This window comes from Pleurodeles waltl, chromosome 6 (genome assembly GCF_031143425.1).
Source record: "Pleurodeles waltl isolate 20211129_DDA chromosome 6, aPleWal1.hap1.20221129, whole genome shotgun sequence".
In the NCBI taxonomy this organism is placed as follows: domain Eukaryota; kingdom Metazoa; phylum Chordata; class Amphibia; order Caudata; family Salamandridae; genus Pleurodeles; species Pleurodeles waltl.
In genome coordinates, this window is record NC_090445.1 from 1,059,927,608 (window position 1) to 1,059,954,326 (window position 26,719).

At 46.9% G+C, this 26,719-nt stretch overlaps 1 protein-coding gene across 2 annotated transcripts in view; it reads left to right on the top strand.

The window, feature by feature from the left end:
* Positions 1 to 26,719, top strand: part of USP48 (ubiquitin specific peptidase 48) — a 774,242-nt gene that overhangs the window by 347,256 nt on the left and 400,267 nt on the right. For both annotated transcript variants that reach the window (XM_069240019.1, XM_069240020.1), the window contains exon 16: positions 2,933 to 3,057. In XM_069240019.1, coding sequence (XP_069096120.1) covers positions 2,933 to 3,057 — 125 coding nt within the window. The remainder of the gene's footprint in view (positions 1 to 2,932; positions 3,058 to 26,719) is intronic.

The following is a 26,719-nucleotide window of genomic DNA, read 5'->3' on the forward strand; positions in this document are numbered from 1 at the left end:
CCCCAACTGTATGACACCTGACATCAGCTAACACCCACCCACAAATAACCACCTCACTCACAACAAATATTAAAATTTCTCTATATACTACAACTGCTATACCTGTTAATACATCATTATAAACAACAGAATACACATTATTATCCACCCCCATTTAATGGCAATTAACGCAGTAAGCATTAGAAAACACCAAGCTCTCCAGCTACCATACAATATAGGTAAACATACCATACTTAGACACTGCCGTTACTCTTAATACACACCCTATTCTATACAGGGTGCGGCAAGACTGCACTTCAGACCTAGGCTTGGCCACTCTTGTCCTGCATCGCCTCTCCTCATTTAGATTTTGTTGCATACCTCTGCATGGTATCTAGATTCTCATCTTAAAGATTTAATCAATCACTATACTACTATTTTCTTCTCCCTTTTCTTTTTACCTGTGATATCTTTCCTCCTGTCTTGTACTGAGCTAATCTATCTCTTTTCCCACCCCTTGCTCCCCTTCCTCTCTCACCCGTTCTGTTTTCCCACATCCAAGTCATCGTTTCAAATCCACCTGCCCACCTCACCGGCTAACAATAACTGCCATTTAGCTGGTTACATCAATGAGAAAATGCAGAGCATTAAAAACATCTCTCTTAATGTCAAGGGTCAAAATCACCCAACCAAACGACAGAAAATCCTATCAAAGATAGCTTAGACAAATAGTCAACCAGGCACATTACTTGGTGGGGTAGAATAGAATCTATCAAAATGATGATTTACCCCCATTAACTTTTTAATCCACATGTCAGACACCTTTTTTTTACTAAAATAGAGACGTTACTTACCAAATTCCTCTGGAAGTCTAAAAAGCCCAGAATTGCCCTAAAGAGACTGAAGCTTCCTAAAAAAAACTTGGCGCCCTAAACTTTGCCGACTACTGGAGATACCAACCAACAAGGGAAACAGGGGAGTCACTCGCTCCTAACTAACACCAACTCTTCACCGCCATGGCTCGCTGTTTAAATCACCCTTGCTAAACCCTTGTCCCTCACTTCACTTCTAATGGTCAAAAAAATTAAAAAAGACACCACTCTATAGACATTCTAACCGGCACAGCACATTCACTCCTAATAATTGACAACGAACTACCCAACAAAATTAAGCACTAATTTCTAGCTTCGTTATGGCACAATGAAACCTTAAAACTAGAAGGGAGAACGATGTATATAGAGAAATGGGCAGGAAAAGATATTCTCCTGCTGAGAGATATCGGCACCCCCCTCATAACCCATACCATTCTGTCAAATTAAAGAAAAAATTGACTTAAATCACCTAGCTTTTACCATTTCCTCAAAATAAAACCACCTATAGCCAAACGTAAACCTTCAACCCCCTGACCCTACCCAACACATTGGAAAAATGTACTGAAAGCGGTCACTTAGCTTCCAAACTGTACTCCCTCTTATCACCCACAAAACCTCACTAAATAAACCAACAGAATATAAGTGGGAAACTCTACTATCAGACTCCAACAACACTCTAAAGGTCTCACCGAACGGGCCACCTACCCGGCATAACCTTACTTCCAACAAAATAACTCCATCTGGAGAAACCTCGCTTCCAACATAATAACTCCATTACTAGCATAAAGCAGATACTGGATTGCCAATATGGTCCAATGGACCCAGGCCAAACTTTATAAACTAGTCCTCTGACACATGCTGGAGGTGCAAGAAGGAAACTGGAAACTTAAAACACATGCTAATGGAGTGCACTTCTACCAAAAGGTTCTGACAAGAAATCAGTAATACAATATCTCAAATGCTTCATGCAAAATGGATCCCTACTTTAGCCTCTATTACACTGGGCATCCTCCCCACTGACATTAAACAGGCATTAAACAAAGAGGACAGTCTCCTTTGGGACTTTCTAGTCACAACTAACCTTACAGTTATCCTCGATGAATTGAAAGACTCATCAAATCATCCTCCCCATACATGGTGGGAGTGGGTCCATTTCACCAGAACTGCCTGTAACTCACTAAACTTATAGTTTATGACAACACCAATGAAGAATGGTAAACTCTGGTGCAAACTAGACAACTTTGTGTCTCATTTGTCTATGTAACCGCAATCATCTGATCACTCAGTCATTCACGCACACTCACTCATTCTCCCGCCTTCCCCATCCTCTCCCACCTCCTCCTCTCCCTACCCACCACCCTTCCCCATGTACTCCCTACTTTTTACCCCTATCACCTTCTTCTGTTCTCTCCTCTCTTTTACTCTGACTCATTCATCTACAACTGAAGTATCTTAATCATTCACCACAACATCAAAAACAGCTCTGTCACAATACATATACTGATTAACCTCCCCTCACCATTGCAAAGAAATACACTTCTCTGCCCTGTACTTTTATAAATGTGGACCGACTCCTCATGCAATACCCTAAATTACTGTTACCACGTGATGTGATGATACCATACAATGTATTGTTTCTTTTCATTTATCTTATTCAATTTTCCTATTGTATTAAATCCCAATAAACCACTCTTGAAATAAAAAAAATAAAAAATAACTATCTGCTGAGAATGTGTTGATCCCTAAAATGGTCCAGCGTTGCTTAGGTGGGGGAAGTCTATATTTCTAGTTGCTCTTTTTACTGTATGGTGTTGTGAATTTCTTAATGGATCAGTTTGTTCTCTGTGAATTATGTATTTATGGATTTTTTTTTAAATTGACGTGAAATACACAAACCATCGCCTACAACTAACTGATTATGTTGTATTTAGAACTAACCCTTTACTTGCCCTCATAATTATTTTTTTGTGAGACAGTGTCTCTGCAATTTATTTGATGCTTTTTGAAATGTTCATGACTTATTATGGCAAATGAAAGGCCATTGCAAGATTATTGGATTTGTGCATTTTTCTTCATGTTAGGCGGACTGTGCATATCAGAAGTAGAAAGGAGGATTATTTCTGAAGAAGCATGGAAAAAACTCAAGCAATACTTTCCAAAAGCCCCTGAATTCATGGGTGACCAAGGCCCCTGCCACCAGTGCCAGGTATGAAAACCAGAGTGTTCGTGTCTGTGCACGATTTCTGCTATCTTGCAATTCTTTTTTTTCTGCAGCATGTCACCACATAATTCTGGATTTAGTTTATTACATTCCTCATTAATGAAGCTTTTAAAGACCCAAGGTGTTCATTCGGGTTCAAGATAATTTCGTCAGCAGCATTGTGAGGTGACTGCTTCCTGCACAGATCCTCCAGATTAAAGGGTACTTAATTGAATGCTGAACAGAGTGTTTTTTACAGTCAAACAGAGACTATGAAATTGACAGATTTTTTTTCTCATTGCTTTCAAGTATTTTTTTTAGTTTTCGTTTCTGGTGCTACTTACTGAGCTTAGAGTCAACCGGTTCGTTTTTTCTAGGTGTTTTGGGTTCATGCTAGACCATGTTAGTTCTTTGATTAATATTTCTCATATTTGATCTATTCATATGAAGGTGATCCCATTTCAAATATTTCCCTCTTTGTGCTCCAGAAAATGTGAACCATATCAAGAAAACGGTCATGTGTTTGAATTGCATGCTCCAAATACCCTTGTTTGAAGCTGTCAAATGCCTAACAGAAAATCAGATTTAAGTAACAGCTGTCACCCACCTGTTCACTGCTAACAGCGAAGTTTCAAACAATGAATTGTTTTTGTGGCAGATATGGTTTCTCTTAGCAAAATAAAATAACTTCTGCATTGTAGTATCTTCACTATCTGATAGAGACATCTAGTTGCAGATTCCTTACCTTAGAATATCCCCAGGTGTCAGTCTGGATCCAGAATTTTTTCTGCGCGACGTTAGGTGGCGTCGATCAACTCCGTCGTCAGCATCATCCGCACCAGATATGACATTGCGGGTCCTATATAGGCACCACCCAGGTGCACTGACATCAGTACTTTTCTTTCCATGTCAGCCAGTGCTGATCCGAAGAAAGAGCTACCCCTTAGTCACTTTTTGACATTTTTTTTTTTTTTTCTTTAACTTTTGTCAAAGCTTTTGTGAGTATATCTACTCCCGATACGTTGCAGATGTCTTCGCATAAGACTGGGTTCAAGCCCTGCAGATCCGCCATTGGGCGATGTCTGTGACGGATCTGCACCTCAAGTGCCATTGGTGTCTGGAGCACGGCCAAGACCCGGAGTTGAGCTCCAAGTGCCATGCCATGAATCTGAAGGCTTTGAGGGAGCGGTCCTTGAAGTTCATGGCAGACCAGTGCTCACCTCCGCGCAAGTCCCAAGCTTGGTCCAGTGGAAGCTCTTGGGATCGGTCGTGGAGTCCCCCCTCTTCGTCATCCCACTTCAAGTCCCTGGGACGATTGGGGAAGTCGAGGCACACGAAGAAGTCAAAACATTCTTCAACTTCATCTGGTCTGTCGGCCTCAAGACGAGGGAGCCAGAGTGTCGTTGATCTAGGCTTCCCTCTGTGGAGCCTGTGTTTGGGCTGACTCCACGCTTTGGGTGTTTCCGGGAGCTGAAGCGACCCCTGCCCAAGCTATACAGTTTTATGAGGCCATGCGCCTCATTTTTGGGCAGTCTGACTCCACTGGTGCACCTTTGGGACCCGTGGAGTCAGAAGGGGCCCCTTCGGGTTCCACGCTGGGGCACCCATTTCAAGGGGCACCCATTGATCCATTAATGGATCCACACCAACGTTGGTTGTACCCATTTGCCTGTCCCTGGTGCCGGTTCCAATGTCTGTGCGCTCGGTGGTGCTTGTGTCCCCCAGGTGGCGCCACCCCATCCTCATTGCTGACATAGAGCTGGATGTGTATTGTATTGTGCCAACTCTGGCACCGATAGAAGCCTAACCCCCTATAGCAGATCCAGAGCCTTATTCCTATGGGCTAGGTTGTGGTGAGGAATGGGAGGAGTCACTGGACCCTTTAAAATACCCGCTTCAAAACCCCATGGACTGGTGTATGGACCAGGGTGAAGCCAGTGGACTGAATAGCCACTCGGATACTGGCATACTGTCTCCACCTACCGTGGCTATGGAGGAGGGAGCTTCATATTCAGTGGTGGTACGTTGAGCAGCTGAGGCCCTGGGCCTCAGGATGCCTTTGGTGGCAGTCATGACTAACCTCCTGATGTAGGAAGCAGGCCTGGTGTGTGGTGGACACCTATGGTGTTGGCACCTGATACCTTGTTCAGGGCCCTAGGGGAAGGCCAAACCATATACAAAAATAGTGGAATGCAAAGTGAAGCACCCACCCTAAGGTGTGGAGTAGTTACAGGGGAGCTGGGAGAACTCGGGACCCCAAGAGGTGAGTACTTAAGTGACCTCAGCAACCAGGAGAGCAGAGGTAAGTACCTGGTTGTAGGAGGCTGGACTGGCTTGTAGTGAGTACCAAGGGGTACTTGCACCTTGCACCAGGCCCAGTTATCCCTTATTAGTGTATAGGGTGTCTAGCAGCTTAGGCTGATAGATAATGGTAGCTTAGCAGAGCAGCTTAGGCTAAACTAGGAGACGTGTGAAGCTACCACAGTACCACTTAGTGTCATATGCACAATATCATAAGAAAACACAATACACAGTTATACTAAAAATAAAGGTACTTTATTTTTATGACAATATGCCAAAGTATCTTGGAGTGCACCCTCAGTGAGAGGATAGGAAATATACACAAGATATATATACACAATAGCAAAAATATGCAGTATAGTCTTAGAAAACAGTGCAAACAATGTATAGTTACAATAGGATGCAATGGGGAAACATAGGGATAGGGGCAACACAAACCATATACTCCAAAAGTGGAATGCGAACCACGAATGGACCCCAAACCTATATGACCTTGTAGAGGGTCGCTGGGACTATTAGAAAATAGTGAGAGTTAGAAAAATAACCCTCCCCAAGACCCTGAAAAGTGAGTGCAAAGTGCACTAAAGTTCCCCTAAGGACAAAAGAGTCGTGTTAGAGGAATAATGCAGGAAAGACACAAACCAGCAATGCAACAACTGTGGATTTCCAATCTAGGGTACCTGTGGAACAAGGGGACCAAGTCCAAAAGTCACAAGCAAGTCGGAGATGGGCAGATGCCCAGGAAATGCCAGCTGCGGGTGCAAAGAAGCTTCGACTGGACAGAAGAAGCTGAGGTTTCTGCAGGAACGAAAAGGGCTAGAGACTTCCCCTTTGGTGGACGGATCCCTCTCGCCTTGGAGAGTCGTGCAGAAGTGTTTTCCCGCCGAAAGAACGCCAACAAGCCTTGCTAGCCGCAAATCGTGCGTTTGGCGTTTTTGGACGCTGCTGGGGCCCAGGAGGGACCAGGAGGTCGCAAATTGGACCTGAAGAGAGAGGGGACGTCGAGCAAGACAAAGAGCCCTCACTGAAGCAGGTAGCACCCGGAGAAGTGCCAGAAACAGGCACTACAAGGATGCGTGAAACGGTGCTCGCCGAAGTTGCACAAAGGAGTCCCACGTCGCCGGAGACCAACTTTAGAAAGTCGTGCAATGCAGGTTAGAGTGCCGTGGACCCAGGCTTGGCTGTGCACAAAGGATTTCCGCCGGAAGTGCAAAGGGGCCGGAGTAGCTGCAAAGTCGCGGTTCCCAGCAATGCAGCCCAGCGAGGTGAGGCAAGGACTTACCTCCACCAAACTTGGGCTGAAGAGTCACTGGACTGTGGGGGTCACTTGGACAGAGTCGCTGGATTCGAGGGACCTCGCTCGTCGTGCTGAGAGGAGACCCAAGGGACCGGTAATGCAGCTTTTTGGTGCCTGCGGTTGCAGGGGGAAGATTCCGTCGACCCACGGGAGATTTCTTCGGAGCTTCTGGTGCAGAGAGGAGGCAGACTACCCCCACAGCATGCACAAGCAGGAAAACAGTCGAGAAGGCGGCAGGATCAGCGTTACAGAGTTGCAGTAGTCGTCTTTGCTACTATGTTGCAGGTTTGCAGGCTTCCAGCGCGGTCAGCAGTCGATTCCTTATCAGAAGGTGAAGAGAGAGATGCAGAGGAACTCGGATGAGCTCTTGCATTCGTTATCTGCAGTTTCCCCAGAGACAGAGACCCTAAATAGCCAGAAAAGAGGGTTTGGCTACCTAGGAGAGAGGATAGGCTACTAACACCTGAAGGAGCCTATCAGCAGGAGTCTCTGACGTCACCTGGTGGCACTGGCCACTCAGAGCAGTCCAGTGTGCCAGCAGCACCTCTGTTTCCAAGATGGCAGAGGTCTGGAGCACACTGGAGGAGCTCTGGACACCTCCCAGGGGAGGTGCAGGTCAGGGGAGTGGTCACTCCCCTTTCCTTTGTCCAGTTTCGCGCCAGAGCAGGGGCTAAGGGGTCCCTGAACCGGTGTAGACTGGCTTATGCAGAATTGGGCACCTCTGTGCCCAACAAAGCATTTCCAGAGGCTGGGGGAGGCTACTCCTCCCCTGCCTTCACACCATTTTCCAAAGGGAGAGGGTGTCACACCCTCTCTCAGAGGAAGTTCTTTGTTCTGCCATCCTGGGCCAGGCCTGGCTGGACCCCAGGAGGGCAGCTGCCTGTCTGAGGGGTTGGCAGCAGCAGCAGCTGCAGTGAAACCCCAGGAAGGGCAGTTTGGCAGTACCAGGGTCTGTGCTACAGACCACTGGGATCATGGGATTGTGCCAACTATGCCAGGATGGTATAGAGGGGGCAATTCCATGATCATAGACATGTTACATGGCCATATTCGGGGTTACCATGGTGAAGCTACATATAGGTAGTGACCTATATGTAGTGCACGCGTGTAATGGTGTCCCCACACTCACAAAGTTCAGGGAATTGGCTCTGAACAATGTGGGGGCACCTTGGATAGTGCCAGGGTGCCCTCACACTAAGTAACTTTGCACTTAACCTTTACCAGGTAAAGGTTAGACATATAGGTGACTTATAAGTTACTTAAGTGCAGTGTAAAATGGCTGTGAAATAACGTGGACGTTATTTCACTCAGGCTGCAGTGGCAGGCCTGTGTAAGAATTGTTAGAGCTCCCTATGGGTGGCAAAAGAAATGCTGCAGCCCATAGGGATCTCCTGGAACCCCAATACCCTGGGTACCTCAGTACCATATACTAGGGAATTATAAGGGTGTTCCAGTAAGCCAATGTAAATTGGTAAAAATGGTCACTAGCCTGTTAGTGACAATTTGGAAAGAAATGAGAGAGCATAACCACTGAGGTTCTGGTTAGCAGAGCCTCAGTGAGACAGTTAGTCACTACACAGGTAACACATTCAGGCACACTTATTGAGCACTGGGGCCCTGGGTTACCAGGGTCCCAGTGACACATACAACTAAAACAACATTTATACAGTGAAAAATGGGGGTAACATGCCAGGCAAGATGGTACTTTCCTACACTGGTTTTCCCAGGGACTGAGAAGAGGACTTAGAAAATGGACTGTGCAAGAACAGGATCAGACCAGAGGAAACCAAAGGTGGATTCTATGAGAAGAGGACCTGCAAAAGAAGGGAACAGAGTCCAGTCTACAGTGGACTGTCCAGTCGGCGCAGGAGCCACTACCCACCCTTCTGTGGAAGAAGATCCGGGGCGACTGGGGAAGAAGACCAGCTGTGGAGCCCAGGAGCTGCAGAGAAATCCTTGGAGCGGTGCAGATGTCCCATGTCGGTCGCCGAGGGTCAGTGGTTAAGAGAACCACCAACAAGCCTTTGCAAATGCATGAGGAGGCAAAACAAAAGTTAGAAGGCTGAAGAGGACCAGCAAGGTCCAGGCAGCAGGCTCAAGACCACAGTTTGTGATGCAGGATCCACGCGGTTCCAGAGTAGAGCAGATCCAAAGCAGCTGGATGTCATTGCTGTAAATGCCTGCAGATGCAGGGGAGTGACTCCTTCATTCCAAGAGAGATTCCTTCTTGCTTCTTGGTGCAGGCTGAAGTTTTGCCGACCCCAGAGGATGCACAGCCGGGTAAATATTGCAGTTGCTGGAAGGAGCCGGAAAAACAATTTTGCAAGGCGAGGTGGTCTTGGGAGTTGCAGTCTAGTCAGTTCCTGAAGTGTCCAGTTGCGGTTCCAGTGGCCTGAAGTAGAAGTAAAAGATGCAGAGGAGACCTGGTAGATGCGTGCATGTCGAATCTGGGAGCCCACCCACAAGGGGGGTTTGGTCACCTTGCACGGTGACCACCTATCAGGAGGGGTCTCTGATGTTACCTGCCTAACCTGGCCACTCAGATGCTTCCAGGGGCCTCTGCACATCTTGGTTTCAAGATGGCAGAATCGAGAGGCCACCTGGAGGCACTCTGGGCACCAACATGGGGTGGTGATGGAGAGGATAGTAGTCACTCCCCTTTCCTTTGTCCAGTTTCACGCCAGAGCAGAGACTGGGGGTCCCTGAGCTGCTGCAAACCAGTTTATGCACGGAGGGCACCAAATGTGCCCTTCAAAGCAAACCAGTGGTTTTTGGAGGCTACCCCTCCCAAGCCTCGTAACACCTATCTCCAAGGGAGAGGGTGTCGCCTCCCCCTCCCACAGGAAATCCTTTGTTCTGCCTTCCCCTGCCTGAGGTGGTCAAGCAGCAGGAGAGCAGAAACCTGTCTGAAGGGCTGCAGCAGCGCAATCTGCCTGGGAATCCCTAGAAGACTGGTAAGAGCAATACTGGGGGGGTCCTCTAAGGTGCCCTCAGAGTGCATAGAATAAAGCAACCAATACTGGCAACAGTATTGGTGTATGATTCCGACATGTTTGATACCAAACATGCCCAGGTTCGGAGTGACCATTATGTAGCTGGACACAGGTAAGTGACCTGTGTCCAGTACACAGGTAAAATGGCTTCCCTGCACTTAGAGTCCAGTGCAATGGAACTGGAGTTGGTAGGGACACCTCTGCTCATGCAGGGGTTCCTTCAAACACAGGGACCTGTACCCTGCCCTGGGCTATGAGGGCCTGCCATAGGGTTGACCTGGTGTAGTAATCTGTGGTGAAAGAGTGCATGCACCTTTTCACTCAGTCTGCAATGGCAGGCCTGCGGACACATTTTGCTAGGGTCCCATGCGTAGCATAATACATGCTGCAGCCCATGGGTGATCCCTGTTGTCCCAATGCCTTGGGTACCTAAATACCATATACTAGGGACTTATAAGGGGGCACCAGTATGTCAATTGTGGAGTGCACAAAGGTCCTAGGTAACCAAATTTGGAGGGAGAGATCACAATCACTGGGGTCCTGGTTAGCAGGATCCCATTGAAAACAGTCTAAGCACACTGATAGCAGGCAAAAAGTGGGGTTAACCATGTCACAAGAGGGTACTGTCCTACACCTGGCAGAGGTGCTTCAGTCTGTGGCTTCCTCCTCAGAACCCCTGCTCCCTTTTAGTGACGCTCTCATGGATGTCCTACTCGTTACATTGTCCAAACCCAGCACAGGGATTCCTGGCGACAGGATAATTGCCTACCACCATCGCCTTGCACCGCGTAACCTAGGTTTTCTGGCGCAATACCCCAGTCCTGAGAGCTTCGTCATCCAAGTCTCCACCTCCCAGTGCGGGTTGCCTCCTGCACCCCGGATTGGAAATGCAAAAGGCTGAATTCACTTGTTAAGATGTTTTCATCCTCCAGAGGCATAACTGTCTGTGAACACTGCATGCCTTTTGGACCATTAGTCCTGTAGGAGGCTGGCTCAGTTTATGGTGTACACCTGTGGTGTGGCGCCCTATACTAAGTCTAGGCAACCCTTAGTGATAGTGTGTTGATGTCCAGCTAGCAAAAGCTCTCTAGGGGTAGCTGTGGTGAGCAGCTAAGTTGATCTAGGAGGAGTGTAAAGCACTTGCAGTAACACAATAATCACTCAGTAACTGTTCACAAGAAAGAACCACACCAGGTTTGGAAAAATAAAGGTTTCTTTATTACAAAACTAAAGTTATAACACTTACTAATAATCAGGAAAAGCATAAAAATACATTCGGCCCTATGGGGGCCAAATCCTATACTAAGACAGTGGTATAAGAATGGAGTTGCAAACCAAGGTAAGGTTGTTAGGATCCCATGGGCTGGGGGAGTAAGAAATTACCAGAAATAAGTACTAGGAATCCCACTGGTGCCCGAGTGCAGCCCTGTTATCGAGCCAAGTGTCCCATAGACTAACACAGGACTGTTGCGGTTGGAATTTTATGGATTCAGGACCCTTCCCAGTGGACCCCAAGGAAACCAGTTGGCCCAAAGAAAGTTGGAGAGTGCTCCCACCCGTGGATACCAAGAAGACTGGAGTACCTACACCAGGGAGCCCAGATGCATAGGGGCGAAGTGGCGTCATAAACTGTTGTTGAAGTCAATGGAAGCCTCTGTTGTCCAGCTGCTGTTGCAACCTGTTGACCAGGCTGGTGGAACCACAAGGTGGATTCAGGATATGAAGAGCCTGAAAAAGAAGGGGACAGTGTCCAGACCACTCTGAGATGTCCAGGCGGTGCAGGTAGGCAATGCCCACCCTCTTGGAGGTGAAGTGTCTGATGGTGATAGAACAAGTACAGCTGCAGAGTCCACGGGGGTGCAGGAGATCCTTGGAGTCACCCACGAGGTGTCCCTCATAGGTCACCGTATTGCAGGAGGGTCAGTGGCCAGCAGTACCACCGACAAGCCTAGGAAAATCCAGAAAGCTGATATAAGGAAGATTGCAGGTTTCGAAGGACCAGCAGGGTCCCAGTGACTCGACCTTTGGAGGGGAGTCACTGCAGGCCTTCAGCAGGTGCCCCCACGAGAGACCCACTGGCAACAGGCACGGGGAGTTGCAGGGATGCTTCAGCAGCACAACAAAACAGGAGTCCCGCGTCACAAGAGCTGCAGAGGGGAAGCTCAATCTGGAGTTGCCGGGTGCTGGAAGCTGAGGCTTCTAGGAGCTCAAAGATCTTTTGGTGGAAGAGCCGACAAGCCTTGGCAAGAGCATAAGTCACATTGCACAGGGGTTCCGTTCCAGTGGCTGCAGCAAGGGTCCACCATCTCCTAAGTTGGTCAGAAGAGAAGTTGACCCGAAGAGGACCACAGAACCACCACCTGTGAGCAGGGCCTTTACGTTGTCCATTGGACAGCTGAATACACAAACCGGTTGTGGTCGTCTTGAGGCGGATACAGTGGAGTGACTCCTTTACTCCAAGGAACATTCCTTCTTGCTTCTTGGAGCAGGCAGAGTCCTTGTGACCCTGGAGGATGCACAGCCACAGATCTTGCAGAAATCTTGCAGGCGCTAGAGAAACAATTTTGTAACAGGAGCCCACTCAACTGGATAGTTTTGTTTCAGTTCCAAAAGCAAATCAGTATCAGTTCCGGAGTCCAGGAGCAGAAGATGTATTGCAGAGAGTTCCTTGAAGAGCCTTGCTCAACGAATCTTAGGACCCACCCTTGGGGGAGCCCTTAAGTAACCCTAAAAGGGTCATGGTCACTCTCTGAGGTGACCCACCTATCAGAGCGGGGCAGGGACGTCATCTACCTGGCCTAACCAGTCAGATGCTCCCAGGTGTCTCTGCACATCTTATTTGCAAGATGACATAGTCAAGTGGCCACCGGGCAGAGATCTGGGAACCTCCCTAAGGGAGGAGCTGGAGAGAGGGGTGGTCACTCCCCTGTCCTTTGTGTGGTTTCGCGCCAGAGCAGGAACCCGGGGTTCCTGAACTGGTGCACACTGGAATATGCAAAGAGGGCACCAAGTGTGCCCTTCAAAGCAGTCAGATGGCGCTCAGAGGTCACCCACCCCATCCCAAAGCCACCTATTTTAAAGGGAGAGGTGGTCGCACCTCTCCCTTGCAGGAACCCTTTGTTCTGCCTTGAAGGACAGTGTCTGGGGTCTGCAGTACTTTGGGCTGGCAGCCAGACCCCATAAGGCAGCACAGGCAGAACTGGGGGATCCTATAAAAAACCCACAGTACATGGGATCATGCAGCTAACACTGGAATCAGTGTAGTTGCGTGATTCCAACATGTTTGATACCAAACATTCCTAGGTTCAGGGAAGCCATTGTGTAGTTGGACCTCTCATGTTGACCAGTGTCCACTACATACCTTAAGATGGCTTCCCCGTACTTATAAAGCCCAGGGAATGGAGTCTGGGATTTGTAGGGTTAGCCACTCATGCAGGGGTACCCTCACACTTAGTGACATGCACCCTGCCCTTTGACTGAAGGGCTTACCAGAGTGGTGACTTACAGTGTCCAAGTGCAGTAAATGCGATACAAGGCAATCTTTACCTCTGAAGTGAAAAGTATGTGCATTATTTCACGCAGGCTGCAATGGCAGGCCTCCAGACACAGTGTGGTTGGGCTCTGTGGATGGCATAATACATGATGCAGCCCATGGGAGACCACTGGTGCACCAATTCCCTGGGTACCTAAGTTCTGTATTCTAGGAACTTAACGTAGTTGCACCAGTATGCCAGTTGTGGGTGTAACAAGTTTACCAGCAACCAAATTTAGAGGAGAAAGCACAGGCACTGGGTTCCTGATTAGTAGGATCTCGGTGTACTACAGTACAACCACACTGACACCAGGCAAAAAGTGGGGGTAACTATGTCAGAAAGATGCTTTCTTATCATTGCCACACACGCTGTAAGATAGTGTCACAAATGCTACCAGAGGTCCCGGAGAAGGCCTGGGCTGTACTTTCCCAAGCAGTTGCTTGTGGGAGAGACGCAGCAAAGTTCATGATCCGATGTGGACTGGACACAACCGAAGAGCAGTTGCTTCAACAGTGCCTGGTTGAGGACGTCTCGCTTCTCGGGAGATGTTCAAGCTAATCTTATGCATATGTCCTTTGATGGCACTCGTCTCTTTGGAGAGAAAGCAGACTCGGCGCTCAAGCCCTTCAAGGATTCTCGTGCCAAGGCCAGTGTAGGAAGCTGGCTCTGTATATACTCTACCAAAGTAACGTATAGTGTGACCAGAGTCCATTGCATCCCCAGAGGCTTTACAGATGCTAAAGTAGATAATACTAATGCTCTCTTTTGTGGTAGTGTGGTCGAGTAGTTAGGCTTATCATAGAGTAGTGCCAAGCATTTGTTCTACACACACACAGTCAAGAAAAGGGGCACACACTCAATAACCAACTCCAGGCCAATGTTTATGTATCACTAAAAAATACTTTTACTTTATTTATAGAACCATAAGGGTCTTTGTTGCAGGTAAGTACAGTTTCAAGAATGTATCACTTTCAAGTATCAAATGTGCTTTGTTTAGAATTTACAGATAAAACAGTTTTTAGGTAATACTTTTCAATTTCAAAAGTAGACAGTGAAATTTATCATAGAAAGCAATGCAGTTGTAGGGGAGGAAAAGTAACAACACAATTTGCAGGTAAGTACTAGACTTACAATCCCAGTCTTTGGGGTTAGGGTGTCCACAGGGCAAAGCTCAGGAAGACACCAAGGGGGCTCCACCAAGCACACTCGGCAGGCTGGGTGCAGAGGTTAAAGTTGGTGTTGGGTGCCCAATGGAATACTGGGTGCACTTAGAAAAAAAACAGATTCAAGGTACAGAATTAGGAGGTTTAGATCAGCACCGGGAAGTAGGGAGGGGGCACAGGTCAGCACCAAACACACACCCTCAGCGGCAGGGTGCAAAAACAGCATCGGACACCCAATGCTTTTCAATGGAGAAACCCCAGGGGGTCACAAAAAGACCAGTGGCTGGACAGGTAAGTAGAGAGCCCACTGGACATTTCTAGACCGTCGGTTGGGTTCCCAAAGGCAAGTGGGCCGCAGGTGCAATAGGGTACCTTTTAAGCGTCGGGGACATTTTCACTGTAGCTGGTCGCAGTCAGATGGGTTCTCTTGATTTAGGCTGTAGGTGTAGTTGTGTTGGTCAGGAGGGGTCAACCCAGGGTGTACTCGATGTCGTAATCGCTTGGGCCATCTGGACTTGGCCATGGGCCTAAAGTCCAGAGTGAATACAATAGGTAATGGCACACGTGTAAATCAATAACATCAATTTGTAATAGAGTGTTACAAATGTTCATCAAGCTTCTCCTTTACATTGTTCAGTAAATGTTTAATTAACAATAATGCAATATCCACAGTCCAATCAATATATCCGATCCAAACAAAGTAGATTCCTTTTTCAATATCAGTCTTTGATCAACAATCAGATCGACCAATTAGGTCACAGGTTCAATGTCAGTCTTTGATCAACAAAGTAATCGTCCAAATAGATCACAGGTCAACACGTGTTTCATCCGGGGTGTACCCCAAGATTTCCTCAGGACCTCCTTGTGAACCTTCGTTTATCAAGTATCAAGTTCCTTATATGTATGCAATCTTCCAAATCAGTCCGTGCGGGCTGTTGAAATTATTAGCCCAAATCCGCGTACGACTTCGTCTCCCGTATCTAATTCCTGCACCGCGAGTACGCCGCCGCTCCGTATCCAGAGTGGGCAGGACTTGTAGATCCAGGAAGGTCTGCAGGTCTGGAAGTTTTCTTTCTGTACGGGGCTGCCGTCCCCGGTAGAAATTTGTCCTTGGTTAGGCAGGCATTCCTGGGGTTTGTAGAGGTCGCTGGTCCTTTATGATGCATTGCCTTTTTGTAGCAGGAGTCTTGAAGCTGCAGACAGACCAGTAGGGCCAAGTCAGTTGTTCTCTGGAGTCTTCTCTGCTGGAGCAGCTCTTTAGTCCTTCTTCTTCTTTCAGGTCGTCAGGAATCTGAAGAGCAGTGTTCAGAGGTGCCCCTAAGTACTAGATTTAGTGCCATTACAGAGGGCAAAGGGCAGTATCCAATGGCTACTGACCCTGAAGGTGGTTGCACCCTTTCTCTGCCCACTCTTTTTGGCGAGGGGGGCACACTCCTAACCCTATTGGTTAACACCCTCCAAAACCAGATGGTTGATTCTGCCATGAGGGGATCACCTCAAATCAGGGCACCCTAGGGGTGGTCCCAGCTATGCAGCTATGGTGGACACTCCTCCAGGTGATTAGTAATTTTCCCGCCAGACCAGCCGCCAAAAGTTGGGCCTGGTCTAGGCTGAGGGCATCTCCACTAGCTGGAGTGCCAAAAGGCAGGAACACAAGTGGCAGGAGCATTTGAGGCTCACTTCCAAGTGTTGCTGTCCCTTGGGGTCAGATACTTGTCCGCTAGTGGCAGGCTAGCATAGACCCGTCAGCCACACTCTAGAGAGTTGAGTGAATTTCAGGGTGCACCTCTAAGAACCCACACTGATGCCACTGTTGGATTTATTGTCAATTGCACACAGAGGGCATCTTAGAGATTCCCCCTGTATTTTACCAATCCTTTAGTGCAGGACTGACGAGTCTGTGCCAGTCTGCCACTAAGACACACGTTTATGAGCCCATGGGTTTGAGCCTTTGTGCTCTCTGAGGCCAGAAACAAAACCTGCACTGGGTGGAGGTGCTTCACACATCCCCCCCTGCAGGAACTGTAACACTTGACGGTGAGCTCAAAGGCTCAGGCTTCCTGTTTCAGTTTCCCAGGTCACTCCAGCTACTGGAGTTGCCCGTTCTCAGGCAAAGCCACACTTTTGGCATGCAACTTAGGAAAACCAAGGAGGAGTGACCACTTCAGCTGGGACCACCCCTAAGGTGTCCAGAGCTGAAGTGACCCCCTCCCTGCAGAATCCTCCATCTTGGTTTGGAGGACAGGGACTATTAGGGTTAGGTCTGCGTCCTCGTCCCCAAAGGGAGTGGACACCAAATGGGTGTGGTCACCCTCAGGGACAGTAGCCATTGGCAACTGTCCCCTTACCCATGCAATGCCCCTAAATCCAGGGTTTAAGGGTTCCCCTGAACCTAGCTCATCAGATTCCTGGCAACCTCAAGAAGAAGAGGAGAAGAATGAAGGACTGACAGCAGAGAAGTCTGAAGACACCAGCTGACTTGGCCCCAGGTCTGCAGGCCTGTCTCCAGCTTCTGAAGCCCTGCTCCAAAAAGGCGACGCATCCTGCAGGGCCAGCGACCTCTTAGAAGTCTCAAAAGAACTGCCTACACCCCAGAGGACCAAGAACTCCTGTGGACAGAGGCCCTGTCCAGAAGGAAACACCAGCAAAGAACTCTATAACCTCCCCAGATCTGTGAGTTCTGCCCACTCTCCACTTGATGCCCACGGCCCATGACCAAGTGGCTCAATCGACTAGAGCTGGTCCCTAGGCGATTTTGACCTAGTGTCCGCCCTGAGTTGACCCCTCCTTTCCAACACAACATCTGCAGCCTAAATCCGGAGGACCCCACCTGAGTGCGACAGAATCGGATGAAGATTCCTGATGCCTAAAGGTACACCTGCACCCGCAGCCCCCTGGCCTTGGGGAATCCGACCTTCAGTGCAGCAACATCTAGCAGGCAGCACTTCTCCTTGTTCAGCCTTTGATTTCCCAGAACTGACCCCCTGGACTTCACCAGCAGCATCTTTGTGACCCCTGGGGTCCCCCTTCAGGAAAGCATAGGGAGCCCGATGCTGTTTTTGCACCCTGCACCAGGCCACCCGGTGCCGCTGAGGGTGTGTGTTTGGTGCTGACCTGTGGCCCCCCCAGTGCTCCTCTAAACCCCCCCAGGTCTGCCCTCTGAAGACACAGATGCTTACCTGCAAGCAGGCCTGATTCCGGTTGCCCCCAGTCTTCATATGAGCCTATGTTAACTAAACCTCAACTTTGACCTCTGCACCCGGCCGGCCCCATGTTGCTGGTGGTGGGTGTTTGGGGTTAACTTGAACCCCAACCTGTAGACATCCTAACCCCCGGAGACTGGAACTATAAGTCTTGTACTTACCTCAAAACTGTGCTAATTTTTCTTCGCCCCAGAACTATTTTTGGAAAATTGCACTATCAACTTTTAAGCAGATATTTTCTATTTATTTGAAAACTGTATAACTTGCTGAATTGAAACAAAGTGGTACTGATCCATATGTGGTATACTTACTTGCAAATGTACTTACCTGCAACTTGAACCTTGTGTTTCTAGAAATAAAATAACAAAATATATTTTTGCTATATAAAAACCATTGGCCTGGAGTTAGTCATTGAGTGTGTGCTTTGTTTATTGCCTGTGTGTGTACAACATATGCTTTGCACTACCCTCTGATAAGCCTAACAGCTCAGCCACACCACCACAAAAGAGAGCATTAGTATTATCTACTTTAGACTCTGTTAAGCCTCTGGGGAACCCCTGGACTCTGTACACACTATATCTCACTTTGATATAGTATATACAGAGCCACCCTCCTACAAGGCCTCAAAGGACAAGGTCACAAGTTCTTTGCCTAGGCCTTTGCCTCCTCCTCCTCAGCCACCTTCCTCACCACCTCCAATTTCAACTTCTTCTCCACCCCTCTCCTCATTCTCCTACCTCTCCTACTGCAGAAGATCTTACCCCTCAGGTTTGACCCTTATTTGCAAGGGGAAGATTTAGTTGGTACGCTTCCAGACCTAGACCCATGGGACACATGCAACCCCTATCCCATGATCAGTACTAATCCAGACTTCTATCCCGCATGACATGACCATCCACTCCAGAAGATACTACTAGTTACCAGCAGGTCATAGCCAGGGCAGCTGCCTTTCATAATGCTCAGTTGCACAGAGACCCAATAGAACAGGATTTTCTGTTTGTCACTTTGAGCAGTACCCATAAAGACATCCAGTTCCTTCCTGTGCTACCGTGCATGATTCGTCATGGAGACAATATCTTTAAAGAGCCAGTCCACACTAGGATTATAACTCTTAGGCTGGACAGAAAGTATAAACCTGCTTCCTTAGACCCACTATATGTCAGGACTGAGGTCTCACCAGATTCGATAGTGGCTACCACTGCAAGGAAGCGTGCTCTCCTACACAAGACAGGGAGAGCAAAATGTTTGGTTCAGCAGGCAAAAGAGTTGCTGCACAAGCATCACATCATTGCCGCATTGCCAATTTGCAGGCCTTAATTTCAAGGTATGACTGGGCTCACTGGGTTGAGATGGTGGAGGTCCTCCAATATCTTCCAGATGAGCACCGTTAACGTGGTCAACAGATTGTTTCAGAAGGGCAGACGATCTCAAATAATTCCATACGCAGTACATTAGATGCTGCAGACACAGCTGCATGTGGGGTAAACACTAGCATACTCCTAAGGAGACATGCATGGCTTAGATGCTACAGCTGCAAACCAGAAGTGCAATACGTGGTGCTGAACGTGCCTTTTGACAAGGAGCATCGTGTTGGCCCTCAAGTAGACTCCACACTTGAGAAGCTAAAAATAAGGATACTGACACCGCGGAGGTCATGGGTGCTCTGCAGTCTCAGGCACATAGAGGCAATTTTTCATTTTTCATTTATTTATTTATTTATTTATTTATTTATTTATTTTGATCCTCATATATATCTTCCAAAATTCCCTCACATGACCGATTTGGCGGTGGGGGCAGCGAAGGTTCACCCAACTACTCACCATCTGTCCCTAACCTCATCACCCCTTCCCGGTACAAACATTCCACCCAAACTAGTGCGGAAAGCAGAGGGAAGAATATAATCATAGGATCACATCCTGTCTATTTATACCTCCCCGCTTTCCAACCACTGCTTCAACAGATTCCAAAATCTGATCCTCTTACAAACTTTATGACAGTCAAACTTATGATAGTAAATTAGAGAATTTTTCCATTAGACAAAAGTTAGGGGGGACAGGACTATCCATTTCCTACAAATCTCCCTTTTTGCCACAACCACCATATAAAACAACAGTTTAGCTCCATCTCTACCCATCTTCTGTGTCTCATATTAACAGCCAAACATCACTATCAAAGGTCTTACCTTTGGGCTTCAGGGAAGAATCTCATTAATTGCATCCCCCACCTCTTGCCAAAACATACAAAGTAAAGGACAGTCACCAAACATATGTAGATCGTCAGCTGATGCAAAACCACACTTCTTACACCTCACCACGTTATCTTGTCTCAGCCTGGACAATTTTTTGGGAGTCCAGAAGGCTCTGTGGATAGAAAATTGATGATTTCTCCTTAACGCAGCAGGTTTAACTGTATTATACAGAAGTGTAGTAGATACTTGCCAAAGGTCTTTAAGCTGCGGCTCCGGCAAGCACTCCCTCCAGATTTCTTCTGGGAGGTTAAGTTCCCCATCCACAATATCCAACATCAGCCAATACCATCTTGCCACTTCTTTCTTCATCGAAATGTCCAGCTGCATCTGTCCACCAGTCCGTTAGTACTTCCCACTTCCTCTGTTACATTCCCAATCCAGGAATTCATCTGAAGGTATTTAAACTTAGACAGCCCTCCTCCTACCTCGATATTAAGGTTATCAAAGTATCTAAGTTCACCATTATAACAAAGATGTTTCCATTGCAAAAAACCTCCCTCTTTCAAGGGAATAGCCAGGGCGTCTTTAGTCCACTCCGGGGAGCCAGGAGAGTCCCAAATCGGCACATACTCATTATAATATGACAACTTCGTGATCTTCCTCACCTCATACCACAGCACTGCCCAATCATATAAAATCTTAATTCGAATTTTTTTAAAGAACTTCGGATCCCCCTAACTTATACAATAAACTTCTCTGGACCTCCTGGCCTTCCATCATAGCAGTTAACACCTGCCTCAGCTCAGAACGGGGGAATGCATAAAAACTCTGTCTTACATTTTTTAACAGATATGCCTATGCGTAGTACAGTATATCAGGTGCCACCAGACCACCTTTTTCTTTCTTTCTCCTGAGCTTTTTCCTTGATATACTAACACCTTTCGATGCCCAAATAAAACTACTAATTTTCCCCTGCAATTTCTTTAAAGCAGCCTTGTTAAACATTAATGGCAATGCATTGAAAATAAAAGTTAATTTAGGGACAATCACCATTTTTACCACATTAATCTGACCTATTATAGTTAGTGGAAGATCTAGCCATTTGCCTCATAACCCGAGCAAGATTTGTTTCTGCCATTTTACATATATCATGTGTCACCATAATCCCCAAATATTTGACTTCTGTTTTTTACATTCACTACATCATCATTTAGTTCCATATTCCATGCCATAATTTCGGTCTTTTGATTGTTAACCGCATAACCAGAAATCCCCCCAAAATCCTCAGTTAACTCTTGTAGAACTGGTTTAGCCTGGCTTAGGTTCGCTGTATAATTAATTAGATCATCCGCATATAAAGAGACCTTCTTAACCAGGTCTCCTCACCGGAAAGACAGTATTCTCTTATCTCTCCTAATTCTGCAAGCTAATGGTTCAATATAAAGGTCAAATAATAGAGGGGATAATGGGCACCCCTGTCTCGTCCCTCTTTCTATTTTTACCGGGGTAGTGAGCATACCATTAACCAAAATTCTTGCACTTGGGTCCTGATAGATTTTTTTCAATATTCTAATAAATTGGCCTCTGATTTTATGTTTCACATACCGTCATCCAACAACTCCAATTAACCCTGTCGAATGCTTTTGTAGCATCCACCATTAACACCGCCAGAGGCATATGCAATGACGTAGCTAAATCAATCGACCCTACGAATCCCTGTGTCAGTTCATGCATATGCCTACCTTTCAGATCCCTCTCTGGTCTGTATGTATGAGTTTCCCCTTCACCATCGCTAATCTGTCAGCCAGGAGTTTGGCAAAGATTTATGATATTGGGCGGTATGATCACACTTCATGGGGTCCTTACCAGGCTTTAGAATTAACGTAATAATCGCCTCTTTACAAGAAGGAGGAAGATTCTCCTCTCCCCCCATGACCTTGTCACATAATTGCTTCAGAATTTTTTTAATGCTACTACCCAGAGCTCAATAAACCTCCATCGGTAACCCATCTGGTCCTGATGCCTTCCCCAATTTACCTGCTGAAATGACCCTTTCTACCTCACTCAGCTGTACCGGTTCATTAACCACCCTTCTTTCCTCTTCATTCAGAGTCGATAACTCTAATTCCCCAAGCCACTCCTTCAATATCTCCACAGGCGGCTTCAAATCTTCAGTATATAACTCCTTAAAGAAATTGAAAAAACCCTCTTCCACCTGCTCAGCACCTTTACTAATCTCTCCCAAGTCCTCATCTCGAACTTCTGTCACCCGATTCCTGACCCTATCTGATTTTATCTTCCAAGCCAACAATTTACTGCTGTTCTCACTATACTTGAAATGCATCACCCTATTAGCTTCACATCTCAATCTAACCCTGTGATCCAAAAGAGCTGCCAACTGCAGACTGGCTGTCTGACGTTACTTAAATAAGTTGTCCAACTCTTCACCCTGCTCCTTACTTAACATTCCCTGCTCACACTGTCGTATTTGACTCTCCAACCTACTTATTTCTTCATTATATAATTTCCTCCTATATGCAGCAATCCTAATCAGACATCCCCTCAAAAAGGCCTTAAATGTATCACAGACTATCGCTAAGGGAGATGAACCCAAGTTTATCCTAAAAAATTCCTCTGAATCCGCCTGCAATTCCGTAACCACTTCATCTTCCAGAAGCAAGGTTCTGTCTAGAGTCCACCTTTTTTCCCTCCTTTTTGTTGGCAACCTAAGAACTAAACTAACCGCAGAGTGATCTGATAAATGGGCCCCAATATGTACAACTGACTCAAAAAAGTCCCTCAAAACCATATCCAACAGGAAATAGTAAATACCGGTACTTCTTATTATTATAAGAGTACCCTCTCTCTGACCCCCTTTTATCCCTCCAAACATCATATAACCCCCATTGGGACATCATTACCCGAATCTGACCCTGCATTTTCTCGTTTACTTTGGACCTACTACCCGCAGATCTATCTAAATCGTAGTTCAGTACAACATTGAAATCACCTGCCCATATTACATGATCTAAATAGTGTAAAAGACAATCTGAGAGTTCCCTTAATGGGCCTACATCATCTCTATTAGAACCATAGTATCCTACCAAGGTAAAGACATATTCAAAAGCAGACAGCTTCCCCACCACCCACCTCCCCAAGTTATCTATGGGGCCTTCCAGAAAAGTAATACTGGCATGTTTCTTAATTAGAACAGCCACTCCTTTACTACCACTCAAAGAATTTGAGCTAGCTATCTGCTGAACCCACCTGCATGCCTTAAAAACTTCAAAACATTCCTCTCTGGAAAGATGAGTCTCTTGTAAGATCAAGACATCAAACGGGACATCTCTCAAATATTGCACCAACCTTTTCTGCCTGCTCTTTACCCTGAGACCATTTACATTCCAAGACAGGAGTCTCAAGTTCTTTATTGCCATTTTCCGTCATCCAAACCACCTACCTTCTTCCACCTCCCCCACCCATCCCTCCCCCACCCCCCAGGTCCACCCACCACAATGAGGATCTTTTTTCCCCGTAATATACTCCCCACCCAGTGCTCACCATCACCTCCCCTCCCTCCCTTCCCCCCAAACTACTTACACCAAAGATTACCTTTTTTACCACTATTATACTCCCCACCCAGTGCTCCCCTCCACCCTCATCCTGCACCCCACCCAATCCCCCACCTCCCCTGGGAACCCACCCAAACATTGACCTGACCTAGGTCAGAGGAGGGTCACCGCTCCTAAATTAGGGCATTGCCCACAAAACCTCCTCACCGGGGGAACATTCCAATCTTAGGTTAGACTTGCCTCAGTCCTGCCCTCTTTCTCAATTTTCATAATCAACTCATCCACCTCCTTCCAGTCCGTAAAATTATACATCTTGTTATTTACCATAACTTATAGAGAAGCAGGAAATCTCAACTGAGCTGTAGCCCCAAGTTTTTTCAAAATATTTATTATTTTACCCAGCTCCCACTGTTTATTCAAAGTCGCAGCTGCAATGTCTGACCTAATTTCAAAAGTGGATCCGTTTACCATCAACGATTTTTTTTTTAGCGCCAGGACGAGAATATGTTCCTTCAAAGAGTATGTCTGAAAATAAACTACGATTTTCCTTGGTCCCCCCCTGTTGGGAGGCATTTTTGGCGGGACCCGGTGCACCCTTTGAATATCTTTAACAACGTCTTCCTCTGATATTTACACATTCACCTCCTGCTTTATCAGACGAGCCATAAACCCTTTTAAGTCACCTTCTTCCAGCTCTTCAGAGTCCCTGAAAAACCTAAAATTATTCCTCCTCAGATTATTTTCTATGGATTCCATTTTAGCCATCACCCCTGATTCTCCTTCTTTTAAATATCTTATCTGCTCCTTATTTTCTTCCACCGCCACTCTTAACTCCCCCACCTCCTCCTCCAAAGCGGCGGTGCGACCTTCCAAATCATCAATTTTCTTCCCTAAATCTTCACAGAGACCCCTTATCTCCACCTGATTGGCATTAGAAGTCTCAAAGCCACTCTTCAGATCCACAGATAATGCTTTTAAAATATTTGCAATTGATTCCCAACCTGTTGGAGAGGATCATGGGCAAACCTTCACTGCATTCACTTCTGCTTGCCTCTCTATGGAGCTCACAGGAAGAGGGTGCTGTAACACACTTCCCCCATCCACCCGGAGGTCTGAGCCGCTACCCTCTGAGCTAGACGCAGACTCTAATCTGTCCATTTTGTCCAGCTCTTGCATATTCGTCCCCCCGGCTAACACCCTAGGAGAGCCTGGCAGTAATTGAAAATAAGTCCTAACTGAAGGGGTGACACGGGCTCTCCTGTAACTCAATCCACTAAAACTCTTTGCATCCAGTTTCCTTATAACGGAACTATTATCTTGTTTTGCCTTATTTCTCACTGAAGAAGATTTCTGAGTGGGGTGGGGGCAGACTTTCAATTTCAACTCTTTTCTTACTTTTCTTAGCGCTACGGAGGGAATACGCTACTTGACCAAGACTATTTTTGAATGCGACCTTCCCCCCTTCTTTCCCAAACCCCACCTGCCCCTTTACCCTGTCCACCATAAGGTCTAAATAAGTTTCTACAACATTTATAACATAAGCCTGAAACAAAAAGCCTTCCAGTCTTGGTGCTTTCCTACCAGACTCAAAAGTCCCCAGGTCCTCAGCATGCTGAACAATCCTAAAGCACCTGTTCTTCCTTCCACCGGTATCCGCACTTTTGCTTGCTCTGCCTTGATTTCCCCAGTGGGAAACACGAGCCGCAGCCTCTCTGACCCGAATGAGCTTTGGGGAAGCACTCAGCAACGTAGCAGCTCCGCGCTCCCAGGAGTGCTGTCTCCCCGCCAGCTCCCTCGTCCGTCGCACCACCAGCGGATCCAAAAACGGGAAAAACAAGAGGCATAATCTCCCCAAACCCCACGCCAAACTGGTAGGGGGACAACTTCAGGATTACAACACACAATGGACACACATAACATCGGATCTATGGGTCCTCTCCATTATCCAACATGGTTATTGTCTGGAGCTCACTTCCACAACTCCATACATTCCCCCTCACTCCCACAGGTTATCTCATGAACATCTCACCCTTCTAATGGAAGAGGTAGAATCCTTGCTCCTCAAGGGTGCCATAGAGCCTCTTCATTGCAAAACCAGAGAACAGGAGTATACTCCCTATACATTATCCCCAAAAAGGACTGAACGCTTCGACCTATTCTAGATCTCAGACTGTTAAACCATTACATTCTCTCAGAACACATTCACATGGTTATTCTTCAAGATGTCATTCCACTCCTTCAACCGGACGACTTCGTCACAAGGCTAGACTTGAAGGACACCTACTTCCACATCCCTATCCACCCTGCACACCGGAAATGCCTAAAGTTTGTGGTTACAGGAAAACATTATCAATTCAGCGTCCTGCCTTTTGGAGTCACGAACGCTCCCAGAGTATTTACAAAGTGCATAGCTGTAGTCACAGCTCATCTCAGAAGGCAAAAGATACATGTGTTTCCTTTCCTAGACAACTGGCTCATCAAAGCCAGCACACTACAGCAGTGTCAATCCAAGACTCAAACCATGGTAAACCTACTTCAGAAGTTAGGGTTCACAATCAACTTTCTCAAATCCCATCTACAACCTCTTCAGATTCAACTATCTCTGGGAGCCATTCTCAATGCAGACATGAGTTAGCTTACCCAAACCCAGCACACATTCACAGTTTTCACCTAATGCTTCCCCAATTTCAGGAACATCACACCTACACAGTCAAGCCTGTCATGCGTCTCTTATGGATGATGGGTCCTGTATTGCCATTGTTCCTCATGCCAGACTCCACATGTGGCACCTACAGCAGTGTCTGTCTCATCAGTGGTTTCAGTCAAAGGGTCACCTTCAGGATCTAGTGTTGTTGAACCACCATGCTCAACACTTTCTGCAATGATGGAACACAACCAACCTATTGAAAGGGTGTCCTTTTCAAGACCCTGTGCCTCACATCATTCTGACCATGGATGCATCCCTGACGGGTTGAGGTGCACGTCTTCCGGATCTCACAGTGCAGGGCCTCTGGGATCTCAATCAAACCTTGCACATCAGTTATCTAGAGCTTCAGGCAGTATTACTAGCGCTGAAAGCTTTCCTTCCTCACCTGTCATACAAGTTGTCTTAGTCCAGGCGGACAACATGACAGCTATGTATTATCTACAAAAACAGGGTGGAAACAGTCATCCCAGTTGCCACAACTCACTCAGACAATATTGAAATGGGCTCTTCACCACCACATTCATTTAGTCGCAGCGTATCTCCCAGGAACAGACAACAACTTTGCAGACCTGCTCAGCAGGAGGCATCAGCAAATCCACAAATAGTAACTCCACCCACAAGTCCCTCAAAAATACTTCCAAAAGTGGTGAACTCCTCAAATAGACATTTTCGCCACAGCAGAAAACACAAAATGGCCAAGCTTTGCAGCAG